Genomic DNA, 25,415 nt, shown 5'->3' with positions numbered 1-25,415 from the left:
GCGAAGACGTTCAGGAAGCCGCTTCCGCATTCAGGAAGCTGCGAAGACGTTCAGGAAGCCGCTTCCGCGTTCGGGAAGCTGCGAAGTCGTTCAGGAAGCCGCTTCCTTATTCGGGAAGCTGCGAACACGTTCAGGAAGCCGCTTCCGCGTTCGGGAAGCTGTGAAGACGTTCAGGAAGCCGCTTCCGCTTTCGGAAAGCTGCGAAGACGTTCAGGAAGCCGCTTCCGCTTTCGGAAAGCTGCGAACACGTTCAGGAAGCCGCTTCCGCTTTCGGGAAGCTGCGAACACGTTCAGGAAGCCGCTTCTGCGTTCAGGAAGCTGCGAACACGTTCAGGAAGCCGCTTCCGCTTTCGGGAAGCTGCGAACACGTTCAGGAAGCCGCTTCTGCGTTCAGGAAGCCGCGAACACAGTCAGGAAGCCGCGAACTCATTCGGGAAGCAGAGAACACGTTCGGGAAGCCGAGAACACGTTCGGGAAGCCGAGAACACGTTCGGGAAGCCGAGAACTCGTTCGGGAAGCCGAGAACTCGTTCGGGAAGCCGAGAACACGTTCGGGAAGCCGAGAACACGTTCGGGAAGCCGAGAACTCGTTCGGGAAGCCGAGAACTCGTTCGGGAAGCCGAGAACACGTTCGGGAAGCCGAGAACTCGTTCGGGAAGCCGCGAACACGTTCGGGAAGCCGAGAACTCGTTCGGGAAGCCGAGAACACGTTCGGGAAGCCGAGAACATCATGAAACGAATCAACACTGAAGAGAAGAACGACGATGTGGAGTCATGCTGGTGCACATTTCTAATTTCCTTAAATAACAGTTGCTGTCATTTTAAATCCAGTAATTAAACAGGATTTATGTCATTTTCATCCAAATGAAATTATAAAACATAAGAAAAATAGAAATTCTTCTGTAAATGATGAAAGACTGAGCAGGTCTTGGTTCCAATCAGATTTATTAAAACAGATGACATGTTAGTGGTGTCAGAGGCAGTACAGACAGTCTGCATCCCTGCAGGATCGGCCGGGAACTGGAGTCCAGATCGGCCGGGAACTGGAGTCCAGATCGGCCGGGAACTGGAGTCCAGATCGGCCGGGAACTGGAGTCCAGATCGGCCGGGAACTGGAGTCCAGATCGGCCGGGAACTGGAGTCCAGATCGGCCGGGAACTGGAGTCCAGGTCGGCCGGGAACTGGAGTCCAGAGGTGGAAGCAGGAGGTTCCGCTTTCCTCCAGTAGAGGGCAGCATCTCTGAGATTCACCCAACAAATCATTTGTCATCCAGAAAACGGTCCCACTCGGTTAGTTTGCGGTATAAAAAGTTACATATGAGACATAATAAAAGCTGCTGGGAAGTTTTACTGAGCGTGCTCCGCACATGGCCGTTTGTTTTCTGCAGTTCTGAGGACCAAAGCTCATCGTTCAGCAGAGGATTGTTGCAGGATGCTGCAGCAACATCTGTAGTCCTGAGTAGAAACCAGCTGCGTTATGAAAACAGAGAAACTTTATTTGTGCCGTGATGATTTTCTGGCGTCCAGGAGGAGCTGGTGTGGTTCCTACGGCTGGTTCCAGCTTCGCCTGCTTCAGTCTGCTGGCTGACAGCTGCTTCCATCAGCCTCCTGCAGGGAAACACATCAACATGTCACCGCGTTCATACGGACATCCCAGCTGCAGCAGGCGGAACAACAAGGAAACGTCACGGCAACATAAGGATCGGGGACCACAAGCGGCCCGCCGGACGGTCAGACGGGGTCCACAGGGTGAAACATGGAGTGTCCCGGCGAGGCTTCATCTCTTCTCTTTACACAGAAAACATCTCTGTGCACGTGGGAAAGTGCACGTGTGTCCATTCTGGCAGACGGATGATGTGGAAAAGTTCGGATGGATTTACAGATAAAATACGTCAAATGCAAATCAAAACATTTCTAATAAAAAGCTGAAAGAACTTTTTCATAAAAACGTTAAATTTGTTTTGGACAACCTTCATCTTAGACAGAATAACATGGAATAAACTGTATAATAAACTTTAGAAATATTGTTTACTGTTTATAAATAAACAGTATTTATAGATAAAATAAAAAAATACAATCTGAAATAAAAACGTTTTATAAAAGAAAACTAATATTTTTAAATTCTGTGAAATTGAATTTATTAAAAATGCTGATTACTTCAAAGCCTCTAAAATGTATTAATAATAATTGTATGTAAAATAAATGTTAAATTTTTTTATTTAAATATATATTTTCATGTAAAAATCTGTTTGTATGGATAAGTACATCTTAAAACAGCTTTCATACAGTTTTTCTACACAGACATGATGCGATGAAATAAAGAAAAGACAGAAATATTGTCCAGACTTTGATGTTTACCTCGGACCACCACGCACGTCCTCTTGCATTCCTCCTCCGTGTCAAAGCGGTTCTCGTTGCCATGGCAGCCTCCGTACCAGAACTGCGCGCACGCGTTGGCCTGTTTGTCGTAGTACCAGCGGATGTTATAGTCCCGGCATGAACCCTGATCCAGAACCAGGCCACAGCGAGGGTCCAGAAGCGCCGTTTCTGCAGACGAGAGGAAAGCCGAGGCTTCAGGACGGAGGCTGTGCGGTCAGAGCGCGGCCGAGCCGGCCTTTCGCCGGCGCCATGTTGTTGGCTAAGTGCGATTAGCTTAGCCGCTCCTCTGGGATGTCCGTTTGTGCAGCGAGCCCAGAGTCATGAGGCAATTAAAATGCAGTTAATCCAGATTCATTTATTACAAAGCTTGTAATTAATTTGATCCCTAATATATGTATTTATGAGATGATTTGAATTTTAACGTTTACTTGAAATGTAATCATCCTTATTAATATCTCAGTAGTATTTGTAATAAATTAATTTTGATTCATCGCATTTTTAATTGCATCATAAAATTTGTCTCCAAAAACTTTTTTTTTCATCTGAATGGATTTTAAGTGATTATTAAGTCAAATAATAGTAAAATAGATTTTTACAATAAACTGAAACTCAATTAATGTCTGAAAAAATTAAATTGATTGTGAAACAGTAAAAAAGAAATAGAAAACATCCAAAACTGAACAGATCTAAAGTTTCATTTTTAATACTTTAACAAACAGCTGCAGCTTCAGTTCTCTCTGATTAAATATCTACAACATGTTACAGTTATTTTTACTTTATAAATGTTTTCATGTACAATAATATCTGCCAGTAAACCAGGATGAAGGAACAACTTCAGTCTGACCATGGAGCAGAGGTGATCACCTCCTGCTCGGAGCTGCATGAGGACCGAGCTTCGTGTCTTCTTTATGACGGAGGAGCTGCTGTTAGTGGAGAAGAGAAAACTACACGTTGTTTTATTGTTACTCACCAAGAGTCCTGATACCACGTAGAAAAGATGCTAGACTTGTTGATAGTCCTTTTGTCTTTAAATAATCTCACTGAAGGGTCTGAAACGTCTCTAAATATAGCGCCAATGTGGCTAATTTAGTCCGGCGCTACAGTGAGCATCAGTGTAATCGGCAGACCTGGGATCCTGTCTGGTCTGGTAGATCTGGGATCCTGTCTGGTCTGGTAGATCTGGGATCCTGTCTGGTCTGGTAGATCTGGGATCCTGCCTGGTCTGGTAGATCTGGGATCCTGCCTGGTCTGGTAGATCTGGGATCCTGTCTGGTATGGTAGATCTGGGATCCTGCCTGGTATGGTAGATCTGGGATCCTGCCTGGTCTGGTAGACCTGGGATCCTGTCTGGTCTGGTAGATCTGGGATCCTGTCTGGTCTGGTAGATCTGGGATCCTGCCTGGTATGGTAGATCTGGGATCCTGCCTGGTCTGGTAGATCTGGGATCCTGCCTGGTCTGGTAGATCTAGGATCCTGCCTGGTCTGGTGGACCTGGGATCCTGCCTGGTCTGGTAGATCTGGGATCCTGCCTGGTCTGGTAGACCTGGGATCCTGCCTGGTCTGGTAGATCTGGGATCCTGCCTGGTCTGGTAGATCTGGGATCCTGTCTGGTTTGGTAGACCTGGGATCCTGCCTGGTCTGGTAGATCTGGGATCCTGCCTGGTCTGGTAGATCTGGGATCCTGCCTGGTATGGTAGACCTGGGATCCTGCCTGGTCTGGTGGATCTGGGATCCTGCCTGGTCTGGTAGATCTGGGATCCTGCCTGGTTTGGTAGATCTGGGATCCTGCCTGGTCTGGTAGATCTGGGATCCTGCCTGGTTTGGTAGATCTGGGATCCTGCCTGGTCTGGTAGATCTGGGATCCTGCCTGGTCTGGTAGATCTGGGATCCTGCCTGGTTTGGTAGACCTGGGATCCTGCCTGGTATGGTAGATCTGGGATCCTGCCTGGTATGGTAGATCTGGGATCCTGCCTGGTTTGGTAGATCTGGGATCCTGCCTGGTCTGGTAGATCTGGGATCCTGCCTGGTGTGGTAGATCTGGGATCCTGCCTGGTCTGGTAGACCTGGGATCCTGCCTGGTATGGTGGATCTGGGATCCTGCCTGGTGTGGTGGATCTGGGATCCTGCCTGGTGTGGTGGATCTGGGATCCTGCCTGGTGTGGTGGATCTGGGATCCTGCCTGGTCTGGTAGACCTGGGATCCTGTCTGGTCTGGTAGATCTGGGATCCTGCCTGGTATGGTAGATCTGGGATCCTGCCTGGTTTGGTAGATCTGGGATCCTGCCTGGTTTGGTAGATCTGGGATCCTGTCTGGTCTGGTAGATCTGGGATCCTGCCTGGTCTGGTAGATCTGGGATCCTGCCTGGTTATGTAGATCTGGGATCCTGCCTGGTCTGGTAGATCTGGGATCCTGCCTGGTATGGTAGACCTGGGATCCTGCCTGGTATGGTAGACCTGGGATCCTGCCTGGTATGGTAGATCTGGGATCCTGTCTGGTCTGGTAGATCTGGGATCCTGCCTGGTATGGTAGACCTGGGATCCTGCCTGGTATGGTAGACCTGGGATCCTGCCTGGTCTGGTAGATCTGGGATCCTGTCTGGTCTGGTAGATCTGGGATTCTGCCTGGTTTGGTAGATCTGGGATCCTGTCTGGTCTGGTAGATCTGGGATCCTGCCTGGTCTGGTAGACCTGGGATCCTGCCTGGTTTGGTAGATCTGGGATCCTGTCTGGTCTGGTAGATCTGGGATCCTGCCTGGTTTGGTAGATCTGGGATCCTGCCTGGTGTGGTAGATCTGGGATCCTGCCTGGTATGGTGGATCTGGGATCCTGCCTGGTCTGGTAGATCTGGGATCCTGTCTGGTCTGGTAGATCTGGGATCCTGCCTGGTCTGGTAGATCTGGGATCCTGCCTGGTCTGGTAGACCTGGGATCCTGCCTGGTTTGGTAGATCTGGGATCCTGTCTGGTCTGGTAGATCTGGGATCCTGCCTGGTTTGGTAGATCTGGGATCCTGCCTGGTGTGGTAGATCTGGGATCCTGTCTGGTCTGGTAGATCTGGGATCCTGCCTGGTTTGGTAGATCTGGGATCCTGCCTGGTCTGGTAGATCTGGGATCCTGCCTGGTCTGGTAGATCTGGGATCCTGCCTGGTCTGGTAGACCTGGGATCCTGCCTGGTCTGGTAGATCTGGGATCCTGCCTGGTCTGGTAGATCTGGGATCCTGCCTGGTCTGGTGGATCTGGGATCCTGCCTGGTCTGGTAGACCTGGGATCCTGCCTGGTTTGGTAGACCCTCTCCAGACATTGATAGGACTTGTTTATATCGGCCACTTCGGTGATCTGCCGGTGGTACATCCCATGCAGAGGCTTTTCCTCCCATGATGGTTCTTCCATCTCGTGTTCCTCCAGACTCCATTGTCTGAGACGTTCACTAAGTGCTTCATCCCTCGGTGCCCTCTTCCTGATGTATCGTGGAGCTTGGATGTTTCACCTTGGATAGTGGCCTTGATGCTCACCAGTCCCCGGCCCCCTTCTTTCTGCTTAGTGTCTAGTCGCTGGACACTGGACTTCCCTGTTCTGACATCCGTGGTCTGAGCTTCCTCCTTTGGCCAGCTTATTATCCCAGCAGGGTATCGGATCACTGGCAGGGCGTAGCTGTTAATTGCCCGGATCTTGTTCTTGCCATTGAGCTGACTTCTCAGTACTTGCCTCAGTCGCTGCAGGTATGTAGCTGTGGCAGCTTTCCTTATGGCTTCTTCATGGTTACCATTCGCCTGTGGTATGCCCAGGTACTTGTAGCTTTCCTCTACATCTGTTATCCTGCCCTCTGGGAGTGCAATGCCCTCCGTATGGATTACCTTCCCTCTCTTTGTGATCATCCGCCCACATTTCTCCAGTCCGAATGACATTCCGATGTCCCTGCTGTAGATCCTGGTGGTGTGGATCAGTGAGTCGATGTCCCGCTCACTCTTAGCGTACAGCTTGATGTCATCCATGTAAAGGAGGTGGCTGATGGTGGTTCCATTCCTGAGTCGGTATCCATAGCCAGTCTTGTTGATTAGTTGGCTGGGGGGGTTCAGGCCTATGCAGAACAGCAGCAGGGACAGGACATCTCCTTGGTATATGCCACATTTGATGGAGGCTTGCGTTACTGGCTTGAAGTTGGCGTCTAGGGTGTTCTGCCACAGTCTCATTGAGTTTGCAACGAAGGTCCTTATGCTGCTGTTGATCTTGTACAGCTTCAGACATTCCAGGATCTATGTGTGTGGCATCAAGTCGTAGACTTTCCAGTAATCAATCCAGGCGGTGTACAGGTTTGTCTATCTGGTTTTACAGTCTCGGGTGACTGTTCTGTCAACCAGCAACTGGTGTTTGGCTCCTCTGGTTCCTCTGCCAATGCCTTTCTGTGTCTCTGCCATGTATTGATCCATGTGTCCACTTACCTTAGCCGCTATGATGCCTGACAGGAGCTTCCATGTCGTGGAGAGGCAGGTTATTGGCCGGTAGTTGGATGGGACTGATCCCTTGTGGGGGCCTTTCAGTATCAGGACTGTTCGTCCCTTGGTCAGCCATTCAGGATGAGTCCCATCCCTCAGGAGTTGGTTCATTTGTGCTGCCAGGTGTTCATGGAGTGAAGTCTGTCTCTTTAGCCAGAAGGCATGGATCATATCAGGGCCAGGTGCTGACCAGTTCTTCATACCTGAGAGTCTGTGCTGGATTTCTGCCACCGTGATGGTAACTGGACCTTGTTCAGGGAGGGAGCTGTGGTCTGCTCTCTGAGGTCTTTTAACCACTGTGCTTTACTGTTATGTGATGCCTCCTTCTCCCATATGCCTTTCCAGCATCGTTCCGTCTCCTGCCTTGGTGGGTCAGCTTGTCTAGTATTACCCTGCCACTGGGAGTACACTTTAGCTGGGTTAGTTGAGAACAGCCAGGTTATTATTCTGGCTTCAACTTCTCTTGTGTATCTCTTCAGTTGTGCAGCCAATGCTGGAAGTCTTTGTTTGGCGGTTTCCAGGGCCTCAGGTATGGACACCTGGCTGTACCTCCTGGGACCCTCTTCATGGTCCTTCTAGAGTTCTGACAGATGAATAACTTCCCTTCAAGTTTCCTTGATCCTGGTTTCTAACCTCCTCCTCCATGGTGCCTCCTCCTTGCCCTTGATGTTATGTCGGCCAAGCTTCTCCAGGATCACTGTTGCTGTATATCAGCTCATTGGTTTCAGCGGTGGTCGCGGTAGGGACTGTACTTATTGCTGCATTCATCTCAGCAACACTGATTGACAATCAGTTCCACCTGCTGTTGTGCAAATGGAACAGACAACAGGTGGAAATTATAGGCAACTAGCAAGACACACCCAATAAAGGAGTGTTTCTGCAGGTGGAGACCACAGACCACTTCTCAGTTCTGATGCTTTCTGGATGATGTTTTGGTCTGAATGCTGGCGGTGCTTTCACTCTAGTGGTAGCATGAGACGGAGTCTACAACCCACACAAGTGGCTCAGGTAGTGCAGCTCATCCAGGATGGTACATCAATGCCAGCTGTGGCAAGAAGGTTTGCTGTGTCTGTCAGCGTGGTGTCCAGAGCATGGAGGCGCTACCAGGAGACAGGCCAGTACATCAGGAGACGTGGAGGAGGCCGTGGGAGGACAACAACCCAGCAGCAGGACCGCTACCTCCTTCTTTGTGCAAGGAGGAACAGGAGGAGCACTGCCAGAGCCCTGCAGAATGAGCTCCAGCAGGACACAAATGTGCATGTGTCTGCTCCAACAGTCAGAAACAGACTCCATGAGGGTGGTATGAGGGCCCGACGTCCACAGGTGGGGGTTGTGCTTCCAGCCCAACACCGTGCAGGACGTTTGGCGTTTGCCAGAGAACACCAAGATTGGCAAATTCTCCACTGGCGCCCTGAGCTCTTCACAGATGGAAGCAGGTTCACACTGAGCACATGTGACAGACGTGACAGAGTCTGGAGACGCCGTGGAGAACGTTCTGCTGCCTGCAACATCCTCCAGCAGGACCGGTTTGGCAGTGGGTCAGTAATGGTGTGGGGGGGCATTTCTTTGGAGGGCCGCACAGCCCTCCATGTGCTCGCCAGAGGTAGCCTGACTGCCATTAGGTACCGAGATGAGATCCTCAGACCCCTTGTGGGACCATATGCTGGTGCGGTTGGCCCTGGGTTCCTCCTAATGCAAGACAATGCTAGACCTCATGTGTCTGGAGTGTGTCAGCAGTTCCTGCAACACCAAGGCATTGATGTTATGGACCGGCCCGCCCGTTCCCCAGACCTGGATCCAGCTGAGCACATCTGGGACATCATGTCTCGCTCCATCCACCAACGCCAAGTTGCACCACAGACTGTCCAGGAGTTGGCGGATGCTTTAGTCCAGGTCTGGGTCCCTCAGGAGAACATCCGCCGCCTCATCAGGAGCATGCCCAGGTGTTGTAGGGAGGTCATACAGGCACGCGGAGGCCACACACACTACTGAGCCTCATTCTGACTTGTTTAAAGGACATTACATCAAAGTTGGATCAGCCTGTAGTGTGTTTTTCTACTTTCATTTGGAGTAGAACTCCAAATCCAGACCTCCATGGGTTGATATGTTTTATTTTTATTGATAATTTATGTGTGATTTTGTTGTCAGAACACTCAGCTATGGAAAGAACAAAGTATTTAATAAAAATATTTCATTCATTCAGATCTACAATGTCTTACTTTAGTGTTCCCTTTTTGAGCAGTGTATATACATATATATATATATATATATATATATATATATATATATATATATTATGTCCTGTTGCTGCAGTTTGTATGTACGTGTTCAGATATTTGCACACTGCAGGTTTTCTGCAAACTGGCGTGGAAACTGAGGAATGAATCATCTTGTTACCTGTTGCATCTTTTGCACGAAGCAGATTCACCTTTTCTTTCTAGTTCATCTACAGTCAGACTGGTTGTTGCACTGAACTGCTCTGTTTTCTTACCTCACATTTCTGCATTAAGATAAAAATGGACATTTGTCCTTAGAAGAAAGAGCTCATGTGTGACAACACAGGCAGAAATATGTTTAATTCTGCCTGTGTTGTCTAACATCATAAGAAATATGTGTGTGTACCTTTGGGAGGAGCTGGCTTTAGATTGTGTACACCTGAGAATGATGTGGTTCTGTTTGCAGAGGAGGAGAATGAACCTCGGCTACTGGAGGAGTCTTCTCTGGCAGGACTGATGGGTCTGTAGTCGGTGGCGCCACGGTTAAATGTGTCCCCACCTTCAGTTCCTGAATATGTGGTTTCTCCTCCTCCCTGGAGATAAAACCGTTGAGCTGCAGTCAGAATCCGCTGCTTCAACATGCATGTATTTCAGGACTCATCATCTACCTGGACTACACGGCTGTTGGTACTGCCCCCAGAGTCGAAGCTGGTCTGCTGGCCATTCCCTGAATCTGGCTGATTTACTGGTCTGTACCCATAACCAGCGGTGGCGTAGCTCCCAGTGCCAATCCTGTTGCCATTGTAGCCGTTGGTTGCTCTGTTATATATCAAGGCTCCGTTCTCGTCCTCACAGAACTGACTGACCAACTTGGACTCCAGAGCTGAAACACAAAGTCACAGAGGAGGCTTACTTCCTTTACTTTCCCTGATGGTCTCATGTTGGACATTCTGTATGGGAAAGACAGGGGAAAGTTTTCTGTTAAATGCTTTAAAACCACGGTATAGACGAGAAAAGCCCTCGGAGACCCCAAACCTCCGCCAAAGCATTTAAAAAGTTTCTGGATCCAAACGATGATTCGGATCGACACAAAATTAAATCAGTTCTTTCTTTTCACATTTCCAACAAGACCTGAAAACTTAATGAAAATCTGTCCACAAGTTTTTGAGCTATGATGAACTCAAACAGGCAAACAAACAGATAAACGCCAGTAAAAACATAACCTCCTGGTGGAGGTAATAAACAATAATATGCTACAAACATGATGACGTGCAGGCACCAAGCTGGGGGCTGATGAGAACGCCCACACCTGCTCGGCGCCTCTCACCATGAGCAACTCCAGAGTGGAAGAAGGTCCAGCCCCTCTCGAGGGTTCTGGTTCCAGAGCCCAAGCCATGCGTCGAGGTGAGACCATCTATATCTAGCCGGAACTGCTCAACCTCGCGCACAAGCTCAGGCTCCTTCCCCACCAGAGAGGTGACGTTCCACGTCCCTAGAGCCAGCTTCTGCAGCCGGGGATCGGACCGCCAGGGTCCCCGCCCCTTGCTGCCGCCCAGCTCACATTGCACCCGACCCCTACGGCTCCTCCCGCAGATGGTGAGCCCACAGGAGGTAGGGTCCATGTAACCCTTTCGGGCTGAGCCCGACCGGGCCCCATGGGCGAAGGCCCGGCCACCAGACGCTCGCTCACGTACCCCACCTCCAGGCCTGGCTCCAGAGGGGGGTCCCGGTAACCCGCGTCCGGGCAAGGACCCAGTTAAACCGGGCAACCTGGGCAATTTATGCCCAGGTTTGTCATCGTCATAGAGGTCTTTGAGCTGTACTTGGTCTGGTCCCTCCCCTAGACACCTGTTTGCCATGGGTGACCCTACCAGGGGCATACCAGTCAAACCAGTCACGTTACCGACCTGTTCCCAGTCAAACCAGTCACGTTACCGACCTGTTCCCAGTCAAACCAGTCACGTTACTGACCTGTTCCCAGTCAAACCAGTCACGTTACCGACCTGCTCCCAGTTAAACCAGTCATGTTACTGACCTGTTCCCAGTTAAACCAGTCACGTTACCGACCTGTTCCCAGTCAAACCAGTCACGTTACTGACCTGTTCCCAGTCAAACCAGTCACGTTACCGACCTGCTCCCAGTTAAACCAGTCATGTTACTGACCTGTTCCCAGTTAAACCAGTCATGTTACCGACCTGTTCCCAGTTAAACCAGTCATGTTACCGACCTGTTCCCAGTTAAACCAGTCATGTTACCGACCTGTTCCCAGTTAAACCAGTCATGTTACCGACCTGTTCCCAGTTAAACCAGTCATGTTACTGACCTGTTCCCAGTTAAACCAGTCATGTTACTGACCTGTTCCCAGTTAAACCAGTCATGTTACCGACCTGTTCCCAGTTAAACCAGTCATGTTACTGACCTGTTCCCAGTTAAACCAGTCACGTTACCGACCTGCTCCCAGTTAAACCAGTCATGTTACTGACCTGTTCCCAGTTAAACCAGTCATGTTACCGACCTGTTCCCAGTTAAACCAGTCACGTTACCGACCTGTTCCCAGTCAAACCAGTCACGTTACCGACCTGTTCCCAGTCAAACCAGTCACGTTACCGACCTGCTCCCAGTTAAACCAGTCATGTTACTGACCTGTTCCCAGTTAAACCAGTCATGTTACCGACCTGTTCCCAGTTAAACCAGTCACGTTACTGACCTGTTCCCAGTCAAACCAGTCACGTTACCGACCTGTTCCCAGTTAAACCAGTCACGTTACCGACCTGTTCCCAGTCAAACCAGTCACGTTACCGACCTGCTCCCAGTTAAACCAGTCATGTTACTGACCTGTTCCCAGTTAAACCAGTCATGTTACCGACCTGTTCCCAGTCAAACCAGTCACGTTACCGACCTGTTCCCAGTTAAACCAGTCACGTTACCGACCTGTTCCCAGTCAAACCAGTCACGTTACCGACCTGCTCCCAGTTAAACCAGTCATGTTACTGACCTGTTCCCAGTTAAACCAGTCATGTTACCGACCTGTTCCCAGTTAAACCAGTCACGTTACCGACCTGTTCCCAGTCAAACCAGTCATGTTACCGACCTGTTCCCAGTCAAACCAGTCACGTTACCGACCTGCTCCCAGTTAAACCAGTCACGTTACCGACCTGTTCCCAGTTAAACCAGTCATGTTACTGACCTGTTCCCAGTTAAACCAGTCATGTTACCGACCTGTTCCCAGTCAAACCAGTCACGTTACCGACCTGCTCCCAGTTAAACCAGTCACGTTACCGACCTGTTCCCAGTTAAACCAGTCATGTTACCGACCTGTTCCCAGTTAAACCAGTCAGGTTACTGACCTGTTCCCAGTTAAACCAGTCACGTTACCGACCTGTTCCCAGTTAAACCAGTCACGTTACCGACCTGCTCCCAGTTAAACCAGTCACGTTACCGACCTGTTCCCAGTTAAACCAGTCATGTTACCGACCTGTTCCCAGTTAAACCAGTCACGTTACCGACCTGTTCCCAGTTAAACCAGTCATGTTACCGACCTGTTCCCAGTTAAACCAGTCATGTTACCGACCTGTTCCCAGTCAAACCAGTCACGTTACCGACCTGCTCCCAGTTAAACCAGTCACGTTACCGACCTGCTCCCAGTTAAACCAGTCACGTTACCGACCTGCTCCCAGTTAAACCAGTCATGTTACCGACCTGTTCCCAGTTAAACCAGTCATGTTACCGACCTGTTCCCAGTTAAACCAGTCATGTTACCGACCTGTTCCCAGTCAAACCAGTCACGTTACCGACCTGCTCCCAGTTAAACCAGTCACGTTACCGACCTGCTCCCAGTTAAACCAGTCACGTTACCGACCTGTTCCCAGTTAAACCAGTCATGTTACCGACCTGTTCCCAGTTAAACCAGTCATGTTACCGACCTGTTCCCAGTTAAACCAGTCACGTTACCGACCTGTTCCCAGTTAAACCAGTCATGTTACCGACCTGTTCCCAGTTAAACCAGTCATGTTACCGACCTGTTCCCAGTCAAACCAGTCACGTTACCGACCTGCTCCCAGTTAAACCAGTCACGTTACCGACCTGTTCCCAGTTAAACCAGTCATGTTACCGACCTGTTCCCAGTTAAACCAGTCATGTTACTGACCTGTTCCCAGTTAAACCAGTCACGTTACCGACCTGTTCCCAGTCAAACCAGTCACGTTACTGACCTGTTCCCAGTCAAACCAGTCACGTTACCGACCTGCTCCCAGTTAAACCAGTCATGTTACTGACCTGTTCCCAGTTAAACCAGTCATGTTACCGACCTGTTCCCAGTTAAACCAGTCATGTTACCGACCTGTTCCCAGTTAAACCAGTCATGTTACCGACCTGTTCCCAGTTAAACCAGTCATGTTACCGACCTGTTCCCAGTTAAACCAGTCATGTTACTGACCTGTTCCCAGTTAAACCAGTCATGTTACTGACCTGTTCCCAGTTAAACCAGTCATGTTACCGACCTGTTCCCAGTTAAACCAGTCATGTTACTGACCTGTTCCCAGTTAAACCAGTCACGTTACCGACCTGCTCCCAGTTAAACCAGTCATGTTACTGACCTGTTCCCAGTTAAACCAGTCATGTTACCGACCTGTTCCCAGTTAAACCAGTCACGTTACCGACCTGTTCCCAGTCAAACCAGTCACGTTACCGACCTGTTCCCAGTCAAACCAGTCACGTTACCGACCTGCTCCCAGTTAAACCAGTCATGTTACTGACCTGTTCCCAGTTAAACCAGTCATGTTACCGACCTGTTCCCAGTTAAACCAGTCACGTTACTGACCTGTTCCCAGTCAAACCAGTCACGTTACCGACCTGTTCCCAGTTAAACCAGTCACGTTACCGACCTGTTCCCAGTCAAACCAGTCACGTTACCGACCTGCTCCCAGTTAAACCAGTCATGTTACTGACCTGTTCCCAGTTAAACCAGTCATGTTACCGACCTGTTCCCAGTCAAACCAGTCACGTTACCGACCTGTTCCCAGTTAAACCAGTCACGTTACCGACCTGTTCCCAGTCAAACCAGTCACGTTACCGACCTGCTCCCAGTTAAACCAGTCATGTTACCGACCTGTTCCCAGTTAAACCAGTCATGTTACCGACCTGTTCCCAGTTAAACCAGTCACGTTACCGACCTGTTCCCAGTCAAACCAGTCATGTTACCGACCTGTTCCCAGTTAAACCAGTCACGTTACCGACCTGTTCCCAGTTAAACCAGTCACGTTACCGACCTGCTCCCAGTTAAACCAGTCACGTTACCGACCTGTTCCCAGTTAAACCAGTCATGTTACTGACCTGTTCCCAGTTAAACCAGTCATGTTACCGACCTGTTCCCAGTCAAACCAGTCACGTTACCGACCTGCTCCCAGTTAAACCAGTCACGTTACCGACCTGTTCCCAGTTAAACCAGTCATGTTACCGACCTGTTCCCAGTTAAACCAGTCAGGTTACTGACCTGTTCCCAGTTAAACCAGTCACGTTACCGACCTGTTCCCAGTTAAACCAGTCACGTTACCGACCTGCTCCCAGTTAAACCAGTCACGTTACCGACCTGTTCCCAGTTAAACCAGTCATGTTACCGACCTGTTCCCAGTTAAACCAGTCACGTTACCGACCTGTTCCCAGTTAAACCAGTCATGTTACCGACCTGTTCCCAGTTAAACCAGTCATGTTACCGACCTGTTCCCAGTCAAACCAGTCACGTTACCGACCTGCTCCCAGTTAAACCAGTCACGTTACCGACCTGCTCCCAGTTAAACCAGTCACGTTACCGACCTGCTCCCAGTTAAACCAGTCATGTTACTGACCTGTTCCCAGTTAAACCAGTCATGTTACCGACCTGTTCCCAGTTAAACCAGTCATGTTACCGACCTGTTCCCAGTCAAACCAGTCACGTTACCGACCTGCTCCCAGTTAAACCAGTCACGTTACCGACCTGCTCCCAGTTAAACCAGTCACGTTACCGACCTGTTCCCAGTTAAACCAGTCATGTTACCGACCTGTTCCCAGTTAAACCAGTCATGTTACCGACCTGTTCCCAGTTAAACCAGTCACGTTACCGACCTGTTCCCAGTTAAACCAGTCATGTTACCGACCTGTTCCCAGTTAAACCAGTCATGTTACCGACCTGTTCCCAGTCAAACCAGTCACGTTACCGACCTGCTCCCAGTTAAACCAGTCACGTTACCGACCTGTTCCCAGTTAAACCAGTCATGTTACCGACCTGTTCCCAGTTAAACCAGTCATGTTACTGACCTGTTCCCAGTTAAACCAGTCACGTTACCGACCTGTTCCCAGTCAAACCAGTCACGTTACTGACCTGTTCCCAGTCAAACCAGTCACGTTACCGACCTGCTCCCAGTTAAACCAGTCATGTTACTGACCTGTTCCCAGTTAAACCAGTCATGTTACCGACCTGTTCCCAGTTAAACCAGTCATGTTACCGACCTGTTCCCAGTTAAACCAGTCATGTTACCGACCTGTTCCCAGTTAAACCAGTCATGTTACCGACCTGTTCCCAGTTAAACCAGTCATGTTACTGACCTGTTCCCAGTTAAACCAGTCATGTTACTGACCTGTTCCCAGTTAAACCAGTCATGTTACCGACCTGTTCCCAGTTAAACCAGTCATGTTACTGACCTGTTCCCAGTTAAACCAGTCACGTTACCGACCTGCTCCCAGTTAAACCAGTCATGTTACTGACCTGTTCCCAGTTAAACCAGTCATGTTACCGACCTGTTCCCAGTTAAACCAGTCACGTTACCGACCTGTTCCCAGTCAAACCAGTCACGTTACCGACCTGTTCCCAGTCAAACCAGTCACGTTACCGACCTGCTCCCAGTTAAACCAGTCATGTTACTGACCTGTTCCCAGTTAAACCAGTCATGTTACCGACCTGTTCCCAGTTAAACCAGTCACGTTACTGACCTGTTCCCAGTCAAACCAGTCACGTTACCGACCTGTTCCCAGTTAAACCAGTCACGTTACCGACCTGTTCCCAGTCAAACCAGTCACGTTACCGACCTGCTCCCAGTTAAACCAGTCATGTTACTGACCTGTTCCCAGTTAAACCAGTCATGTTACCGACCTGTTCCCAGTTAAACCAGTCACGTTACCGACCTGTTCCCAGTCAAACCAGTCATGTTACCGACCTGTTCCCAGTCAAACCAGTCACGTTACCGACCTGCTCCCAGTTAAACCAGTCACGTTACCGACCTGTTCCCAGTTAAACCAGTCATGTTACTGACCTGTTCCCAGTTAAACCAGTCATGTTACCGACCTGTTCCCAGTCAAACCAGTCACGTTACCGACCTGCTCCCAGTTAAACCAGTCACGTTACCGACCTGTTCCCAGTTAAACCAGTCATGTTACCGACCTGTTCCCAGTTAAACCAGTCAGGTTACTGACCTGTTCCCAGTTAAACCAGTCACGTTACCGACCTGTTCCCAGTTAAACCAGTCACGTTACCGACCTGCTCCCAGTTAAACCAGTCACGTTACCGACCTGTTCCCAGTTAAACCAGTCATGTTACCGACCTGTTCCCAGTTAAACCAGTCACGTTACCGACCTGTTCCCAGTTAAACCAGTCATGTTACCGACCTGTTCCCAGTTAAACCAGTCATGTTACCGACCTGTTCCCAGTCAAACCAGTCACGTTACCGACCTGCTCCCAGTTAAACCAGTCACGTTACCGACCTGCTCCCAGTTAAACCAGTCACGTTACCGACCTGCTCCCAGTTAAACCAGTCATGTTACCGACCTGTTCCCAGTTAAACCAGTCATGTTACCGACCTGTTCCCAGTTAAACCAGTCATGTTACCGACCTGTTCCCAGTCAAACCAGTCACGTTACCGACCTGCTCCCAGTTAAACCAGTCACGTTACCGACCTGCTCCCAGTTAAACCAGTCACGTTACCGACCTGTTCCCAGTTAAACCAGTCATGTTACCGACCTGTTCCCAGTTAAACCAGTCATGTTACCGACCTGTTCCCAGTTAAACCAGTCACGTTACCGACCTGTTCCCAGTTAAACCAGTCATGTTACCGACCTGTTCCCAGTTAAACCAGTCATGTTACCGACCTGTTCCCAGTCAAACCAGTCACGTTACCGACCTGCTCCCAGTTAAACCAGTCACGTTACCGACCTGTTCCCAGTTAAACCAGTCATGTTACCGACCTGTTCCCAGTTAAACCAGTCAGGTTACTGACCTGTTCCCAGTTAAACCAGTCACGTTACCGACCTGTTCCCAGTTAAACCAGTCACGTTACCGACCTGCTCCCAGTTAAACCAGTCACGTTACCGACCTGTTCCCAGTTAAACCAGTCATGTTACCGACCTGTTCCCAGTTAAACCAGTCACGTTACCGACCTGTTCCCAGTTAAACCAGTCACGTTACCGACCTGTTCCCAGTTAAACCAGTCATGTTACTGACCTGTTCCCAGTTAAACCAGTCACGTTACCGACCTGTTCCCAGTTAAACCAGTCACGTTACCGACCTGTTGCCAGTTAAACCAGTCACGTTACCGACCTGTTCCCAGTTAAACCAGTCATGTTACCGACCTGTTCCCAGTTAAACCAGTCATGTTACTGACCTGTTCCCAGTTAAACCAGTCATGTTACTGACCTGTTCCCAGTTAAACCAGTCACGTTACCGACCTGTTCCCAGTTAAACCAGTCACGTTACCGACCTGTTCCCAGTTAAACCAGTCACGTTACCGACCTGTTCCCAGTTAAACCAGTCATGTTACCGACCTGCTCCCAGTTAAACCAGTCACGTTACCGACTTGTTCCCAGTTAAACCAGTCACGTTACCGACCTGCTCCCAGTTAAACCAGTCATGTTACCGACCTGCTCCCAGTTAAACCAGTCACGTTACCGACCTGTTCCCAGTTAAACCAGTCACGTTACCGACCTGTTCCCAGTTAAACCAGTCACGTTACCGACCTGTTCCCAGTTAAACCAGTCACGTTACCGACCTGTTCCCAGTTAAACCAGTCACGTTACCGACCTGCTCCCAGTTAAACCAGTCACGTTACCGACCTGTTCCCAGTTAAACCAGTCACGTTACCGACCTGTTCCCAGTTAAACCAGTCATGTTACCGACCTGCTCCCAGTTAAACCAGTCACGTTACCGACCTGTTCCCAGTTAAACCAGTCACGTTACCGACCTGTTCCCAGTTAAACCAGTCACGTTACCGACCTGTTCCCAGTTAAACCAGTCACGTTACTGACCTTTTCCCAGTTAAACCAGTCACGTTACCGACCTGTTCCCAGTTAAACCAGTCACGTTACCGACCTGTTCCCAGTTAAACCAGTCACGTTACCGACCTGTTCCCAGTTAAACCAGTCACGTTACCGACCTGTTCCCAGTTAAACCAGTCACGTTACCGACCTGTTCCCAGTCAAACCAGTCACGTTACCGACCTCTTCCCAGTTAAACCAGTCACGTTACCGACCTCTTCCCAGTTAAACCAGTCATGTTACCGACCTGTTCCCAGTCAAACCAGTCATGTTACCGACCTGTTCCCAGTTAAACCAGTCATGTTACTGACCTGTTCCCAGTTAAACCAGTCACGTTACCGACCTGTTCCCAGTTAAACCAGTCACGTTACCGACCTGTTCCCAGTTAAACCAGTCATGTTACCGACCTGTTCCCACTCAAACCAGTCACGTTACCGACCTGTTCCCAGTAAAACCAGTCACGTTACCGACCTGTTCCCAGTTAAACCAGTCATGTTACCGACCTGTTCCCAGTTAAACCAGTCACGTTACCGACCTGTTCCCAGTTAAACCAGTCATGTTACCGACCTGTTCCCAGTTAAACCAGTCATGTTACCGACCTGCTCCCAGTTAAACCAGTCACGTTACCGACCTGTTCCCAGTTAAACCAGTCACGTTACCGACCTGCTCCCAGTTAAACCAGTCATGTTACCGACCTGTTCCCAGTTAAACCAGTCATGTTACCGACCTGTTCCCAGTTAAACCAGTCACGTTACCGACCTGCTCCCAGTTAAACCAGTCACGTTACCGACCTCTTCCCAGTTAAACCAGTCATGTTACTGACCTGTTCCCAGTTAAACCAGTCATGTTACCGACCTGTTCCCAGTTAAACCAGTCACGTTACCGACCTGTTCCCAGTCAAACCAGTCACGTTACCGACCTGTTCCCAGTTAAACCAGTCACGTTACCGACCTGCTCCCAGTCAAACCAGTCATGTTACCGACCTGTTCCCAGTTAAACCAGTCATGTTACCGACCTGTTCCCAGTTAAACCAGTCATGTTACCGACCTGTTCCCAGTTAAACCAGTCATGTTACCGACCTGTTCCCAGTTAAACCAGTCATGTTACTGACCTGATCCCAGTTAAACCAGTCATGTTACCGACCTGTTCCCAGTTAAACCAGTCATGTTACTGACCTGATCCCAGTTAAACCAGTCATGTTACTGACCTGATCCCAGTTAAACCAGTCATGTTACCGACCTGTTCCCAGTTAAACCAGTCACGTTACCGACCTGTTCCCAGTCAAACCAGTCACGTTACCGACCTGTTCCCAGTTAAACCAGTCACGTTACCGACCTGTTCCCAGTTAAACCAGTCATGTTACTGACCTGATCCCAGTTAAACCAGTCATGTTACTGACCTGATCCCAGTTAAACCAGTCATGTTACCGACCTGTTCCCAGTTAAACCAGTCACGTTACCGACCTGTTCCCAGTTAAACCAGTCACGTTACCGACCTGTTCCCAGTCAAACCAGTCACGTTACCGACCTGTTCCCAGTTAAACCAGTCATGTTACCGACCTGTTCCCAGTCAAACCAGTCATGTTACCGACCTGATCCCAGTTAAACCAGTCATGTTACTGACCTGATCCCAGTTAAACCAGTCATGTTACCGACCTGTTCCCAGTTAAACCAGTCATGTTACTGACCTGATCCCAGTTAAACCAGTCATGTTACTGACCTGATCCCAGTTATACCGGTCATGTTACTGACCTGTTCCCAGTTAAACCAGTCATGTTACTGACCTGATCCCAGTTAAACCAGTCATGTTACCGACCTGTTCCCAGTTAAACCAGTCATGTTACCGACCTGTTCCCGGTTAAACCAGTCATGTTACCGACCTGCTCCCAGTTAAACCAGTCACGTTACCGACCTGTTCCCAGTTAAACCAGTCACGTTACCGACCTGTTCCCAGTTAAACCAGTCACGTTACCGACCTGTTCCCAGTTAAACCAGTCATGTTACCGACCTGTTCCCAGTTAAACCAGTCACGTTACCGACCTGTTCCCAGTTAAACCAGTCACGTTACCGACCTCTTCCCAGTTAAACCAGTCATGTTACCGACCTGTTCCCAGTCAAACCAGTCATGTTACCGACCTGTTCCCAGTTAAACCAGTCATGTTACTGACCTGTTCCCAGTTAAACCAGTCATGTTACCGACCTGTTCCCAGTTAAACCAGTCATGTTACTGACCTGTTCCCAGTTAAACCAGTCATGTTACCGACCTGTTCCCAGTTAAACCAGTCACGTTACCGACCTGTTCCCAGTTAAACCAGTCACGTTACCGACCTGTTCCCAGTTAAACCAGTCATGTTACCGACCTGTTCCCAGTCAAACCAGTCACGTTACCGACCTGTTCCCAGTTAAACCAGTCATGTTACCGACCTGTTCCCAGTCAAACCAGTCACGTTACCGACCTGTTCCCAGTTAAACCAGTCATGTTACCGACCTGTTCCCAGTTAAACCAGTCATGTTACCGACCTGTTCCCAGTTAAACCAGTCATGTTACCGACCTGTTCCCAGTTAAACCAGTCATGTTACCGACCTGTTCCCAGTTAAACCAGTCATGTTACCGACCTGTTCCCAGTTAAACCAGTCATGTTACTGACCTGTTCCCAGTTAAACCAGTCATGTTACCGACCTGTTCCCAGTTAAACCAGTCACGTTACCGACCTGTTCCCAGTTAAACCAGTCACGTTACCGACCTGTTCCCAGTTAAACCAGTCATGTTACCGACCTGTTCCCAGTTAAACCAGTCATGTTACTGACCTGTTCCCAGTTAAACCAGTCATGTTACCGACCTGTTCCCAGTTAAACCAGTCAGGTTACTGACCTGTTCCCAGTTAAACCAGTCATGTTACCGACCTGTTCCCAGTTAAACCAGTCACGTTACCGACCTGTTCCCAGTTAAACCAGTCATGTTACCGACCTGTTCCCAGTTAAACCAGTCACGTTACCGACCTCTTCCCAGTTAAACCAGTCATGTTACTGACCTGTTCCCAGTTAAACCAGTCACGTTACCGACCTCTTCCCAGTTAAACCAGTCATGTTACTGACCTCTTCCCAGTTAAACCAGTCATGTTACTGACCTCTTCCCAGTTAAACCAGTCACGTTACCGACCTGTTCCCAGTTAAACCAGTGACGTTACCGACCTGTTCCCAGTTAAACCAGTCATGTTACTGACCTGTTCCCAGTTAAACCAGTCATGTTACTGACCTGCTCCCTGTTAAACCAGTCATGTTACTGACCTGTTCCCAGTTAAACCAGTCATGTTACTGACCTGTTCCCAGTTAAACCAGTGACGTTACCGACCTGTTCCCAGTTAAACCAGTCATGTTACTGACCTGTTCCCAGTTAAACCAGTCATGTTACTGACCTGTTCCCCGTTAAACCAGTGACGTTACCGACCTGTTCCCAGTTAAACCAGTCATGTTACTGACCTGTTCCCAGTTAAACCAGTCATGTTACTGACCTGTTCCCAGTTAAACCAGTGACGTTACCGACCTGTTCCCAGTTAAACCAGTCATGTTACTGACCTGCTCCCTGTTAAACCAGTCATGTTACTGACCTGTTCCCAGTTAAACCAGTCATGTTACTGACCTCTTCCCAGTTAAACCAGTCACGTTACCGACCTGTTCCCAGTTAAACCAGTCACGTTACCGACCTGTTCCCAGTTAAACCAGTCACGTTACCGACCTGTTCCCAGTTAAACCAGTCACGTTACCGACCTGTTCCCAGTTAAACCAGTCATGTTACTGACCTGTTCCCAGTTAAACCAGTCACGTTACCGACCTGTTCCCAGTTAAACCAGTCACGTTACCGACCTCTTCCCAGTTAAACCAGTCATGTTACCGACCTGTTCCCAGTTAAACCAGTCATGTTACTGACCTGATCCCAGTTAAACCAGTCATGTTACTGACCTGTTCCCAGTTAAACCAGTCATGTTATCGACCTGTTCCCAGTTAAACCAGTCATGTTACTGACCTGTTCCCAGTTAAACCAGTCACGTTACCGACCTGTTCCCAGTTAAACCAGTCATGTTACCGACCTGTTCCCAGTCAAACCAGTCATGTTACCGACCTGTTCCCAGTTAAACCAGTCATGTTACTGACCTGTTCCCCGTTAAACCAGTCATGTTACCGACCTGTTCCCAGTTAAACCAGTCACGTTACCGACCTGTTCCCAGTTAAACCAGTCACGTTACTGACCTGTTCCCAGTCAAACCAGTCATGTTACTGACCTGTTCCCAGTTAAACCAGTCATGTTACCGACCTGTTCCCAGTTAAACCGGTCACGTTACCGACCTGTTCCCAGTTAAACCAGTCATGTTACCGACCTGTTCCCAGTTAAACCAGTCATGTTACCGACCTGTTCCCAGTTAAACCAGTCATGTTACCGACCTGTTCCCAGTTAAACCAGTCATGTTACCGACCTGTTCCCAGTTAAACCAGTCATGTTACCGACCTGTTCCCAGTTAAACCAGTCATGTTACCGACCTGTTCCCAGTTAAACCAGTCATGTTACTGACCTGTTCCCAGTTAAACCAGTCATGTTACCGACCTGTTCCCAGTTAAACCAGTCATGTTACCGACCTGTTCCCAGTTAAACCAGTCAGGTTACTGACCTGTTCCCAGTTAAACCGGTCACGTTACCGACCTGTTCCCAGTTAAACCAGTCATGTTACCGACCTGTTCCCAGTTAAACCAGTCATGTTACTGACCTGTTCCCAGTTAAACCAGTCATGTTACCGACCTGTTCCCAGTTAAACCAGTCATGTTACTGACCTGTTCCCAGTTAAACCAGTCATGTTACCGACCTGTTCCCAGTTAAACCGGTCACGTTACCGACCTGTTCCCAGTTAAACCAGTCATGTTACCGACCTGTTCCCAGTTAAACCAGTCATGTTACCGACCTGTTCCCAGTTAAACCAGTCATGTTACCGACCTGTTCCCAGTTAAACCAGTCATGTTACTGACCTGATCCCAGTTAAACCAGTCATGTTACCGACCTGTTCCCATATAAACCAGTCACGTTACCGACCTGCTCCCAGTTAAACCAGTCATGTTACTGACCTGATCCCAGTTAAACCAGTCATGTTTCCGACCTGTTCCCAGTTAAACCAGTCATGTTACCGACCTGTTCCCAGTTAAACCAGTCATGTTACCGACCTGTTCCCAGTTAAACCAGTCATGTTACCGACCTGTTCCCAGTTAAACCAGTCATGTTACCGACCTGTTCCCAGTTAAACCAGTCACGTTACCGACCTGTTCCCAGTTAAACCAGTCATGTTACTGACCTGTTCCCAGTTAAACCAGTCATGTTACCGACCTGTTCCCAGTTAAACCAGTCATGTTACCGACCTGTTCCCAGTTAAACCAGTCAGGTTACTGACCTGTTCCCAGTTAAACCGGTCACGTTACCGACCTGTTCCCAGTTAAACCAGTCATGTTACCGACCTGTTCCCAGTTAAACCAGTCATGTTACTGACCTGTTCCCAGTTAAACCAGTCATGTTACCGACCTGTTCCCAGTTAAACCAGTCATGTTACTGACCTGTTCCCAGTTAAACCAGTCATGTTACCGACCTGTTCCCAGTTAAACCGGTCACGTTACCGACCTGTTCCCAGTTAAACCAGTCATGTTACCGACCTGTTCCCAGTTAAACCAGTCATGTTACCGACCTGTTCCCAGTTAAACCAGTCATGTTACCGACCTGTTCCCAGTTAAACCAGTCATGTTACTGACCTGATCCCAGTTAAACCAGTCATGTTACCGACCTGTTCCCATATAAACCAGTCACGTTACCGACCTGCTCCCAGTTAAACCAGTCATGTTACTGACCTGATCCCAGTTAAACCAGTCATGTTTCCGACCTGTTCCCAGTTAAACCAGTCATGTTACCGACCTGTTCCCAGTTAAACCAGTCATGTTACCGACCTGTTCCCAGTTAAACCAGTCATGTTACCGACCTGTTCCCAGTTAAACCAGTCATGTTACCGACCTGTTCCCAGTTAAACCAGTCACGTTACCGACCTGTTCCCAGTTAAACCAGTCATGTTACCGACCTGTTCCCAGTTAAACCAGTCATGTTACCGACCTGTTCCCAGTTAAACCAGTCATGTTACCGACCTGTTCCCAGTTAAACCAGTCATGTTACTGACCTGTTCCCAGTTAAACCAGTCATGTTTCCGACCTGTTCCCAGTTAAACCAGTCATGTTACCGACCTGTTCCCAGTTAAACCAGTCATGTTACCGACCTGTTCCCAGTTAAACCAGTCATGTTACCGACCTGTTCCCAGTTAAACCAGTCATGTTACTGACCTGTTCCCAGTTAAACCAGTCATGTTTCCGACCTGTTCCCAGTTAAACCAGTCATGTTACCGACCTGTTCCCAGTTAAACCAGTCATGTTACCGACCTGTTCCCAGTTAAACCAGTCATGTTACCGACCTGTTCCCAGTTAAACCAGTCATGTTACTGACCTGTTCCCAGTCAAACCAGTCACGTTACCGACCTGCTCCCAGTTAAACCAGTCACGTTTCCGACCTGTTCCCAGTTAAACCAGTCATGTTACCGACCTGTTCCCAGTTAAACCAGTCATGTTACCGACCTGTTCCCAGTTAAACCAGTCATGTTACCGACCTGTTCCCAGTTAAACCAGTCATGTTACCGACCTGTTCCCAGTTAAACCAGTCATGTTACCGACCTGTTCCCAGTTAAACCAGTCATGTTACCGACCTGTTCCCAGTTAAACCAGTCATGTTACCGACCTGTTCCCAGTTAAACCAGTCAGGTTACTGACCTGTTCCCAGTTAAACCAGTCATGTTACCGACCTGTTCCCAGTTAAACCAGTCATGTTACCGACCTGTTCCCAGTTAAACCAGTCATGTTACCGACCTGTTCCCAGTTAAACCAGTCATGTTACTGACCTGTTCCCAGTTAAACCAGTCAGGTTACCGACCTGTTCCCAGTTAAACCAGTCATGTTACCGACCTGTTCCCAGTTAAACCAGTCAGGT

The 25,415-nt window shown here is 49.0% G+C and overlaps 1 protein-coding gene across 1 annotated transcript in view; it reads right to left on the bottom strand.

The window, feature by feature from the left end:
- Positions 1–293: 293 nt before the first annotated feature.
- LOC306774178 (uncharacterized protein) overlaps positions 294–25,415 on the bottom strand; it is a gene marked incomplete at its 5' end in the record, with an annotated part of 644,048 nt that continues 618,926 nt past the window's right edge. The window contains 4 exons of the mRNA XM_079264158.1: positions 294–1,606; positions 2,357–2,545; positions 9,490–9,676; positions 9,752–9,966. Of these exons, the coding sequence (XP_079120284.1) occupies positions 1,599–1,606; positions 2,357–2,545; positions 9,490–9,676; positions 9,752–9,966 (599 nt within the window). The 3' untranslated portion in view covers positions 294–1,598. The remainder of the gene's footprint in view (positions 1,607–2,356; positions 2,546–9,489; positions 9,677–9,751; positions 9,967–25,415) is intronic.

This window comes from Telmatherina bonti (assembly GCF_933228915.1).
Source record: "Telmatherina bonti genome assembly, chromosome: 24".
Taxonomy (NCBI): domain Eukaryota; kingdom Metazoa; phylum Chordata; class Actinopteri; order Atheriniformes; family Telmatherinidae; genus Telmatherina; species Telmatherina bonti.
Note: the sequence above shows the minus strand (reverse complement) of the source record. Positions and strands in the feature narration are given on the sequence as shown.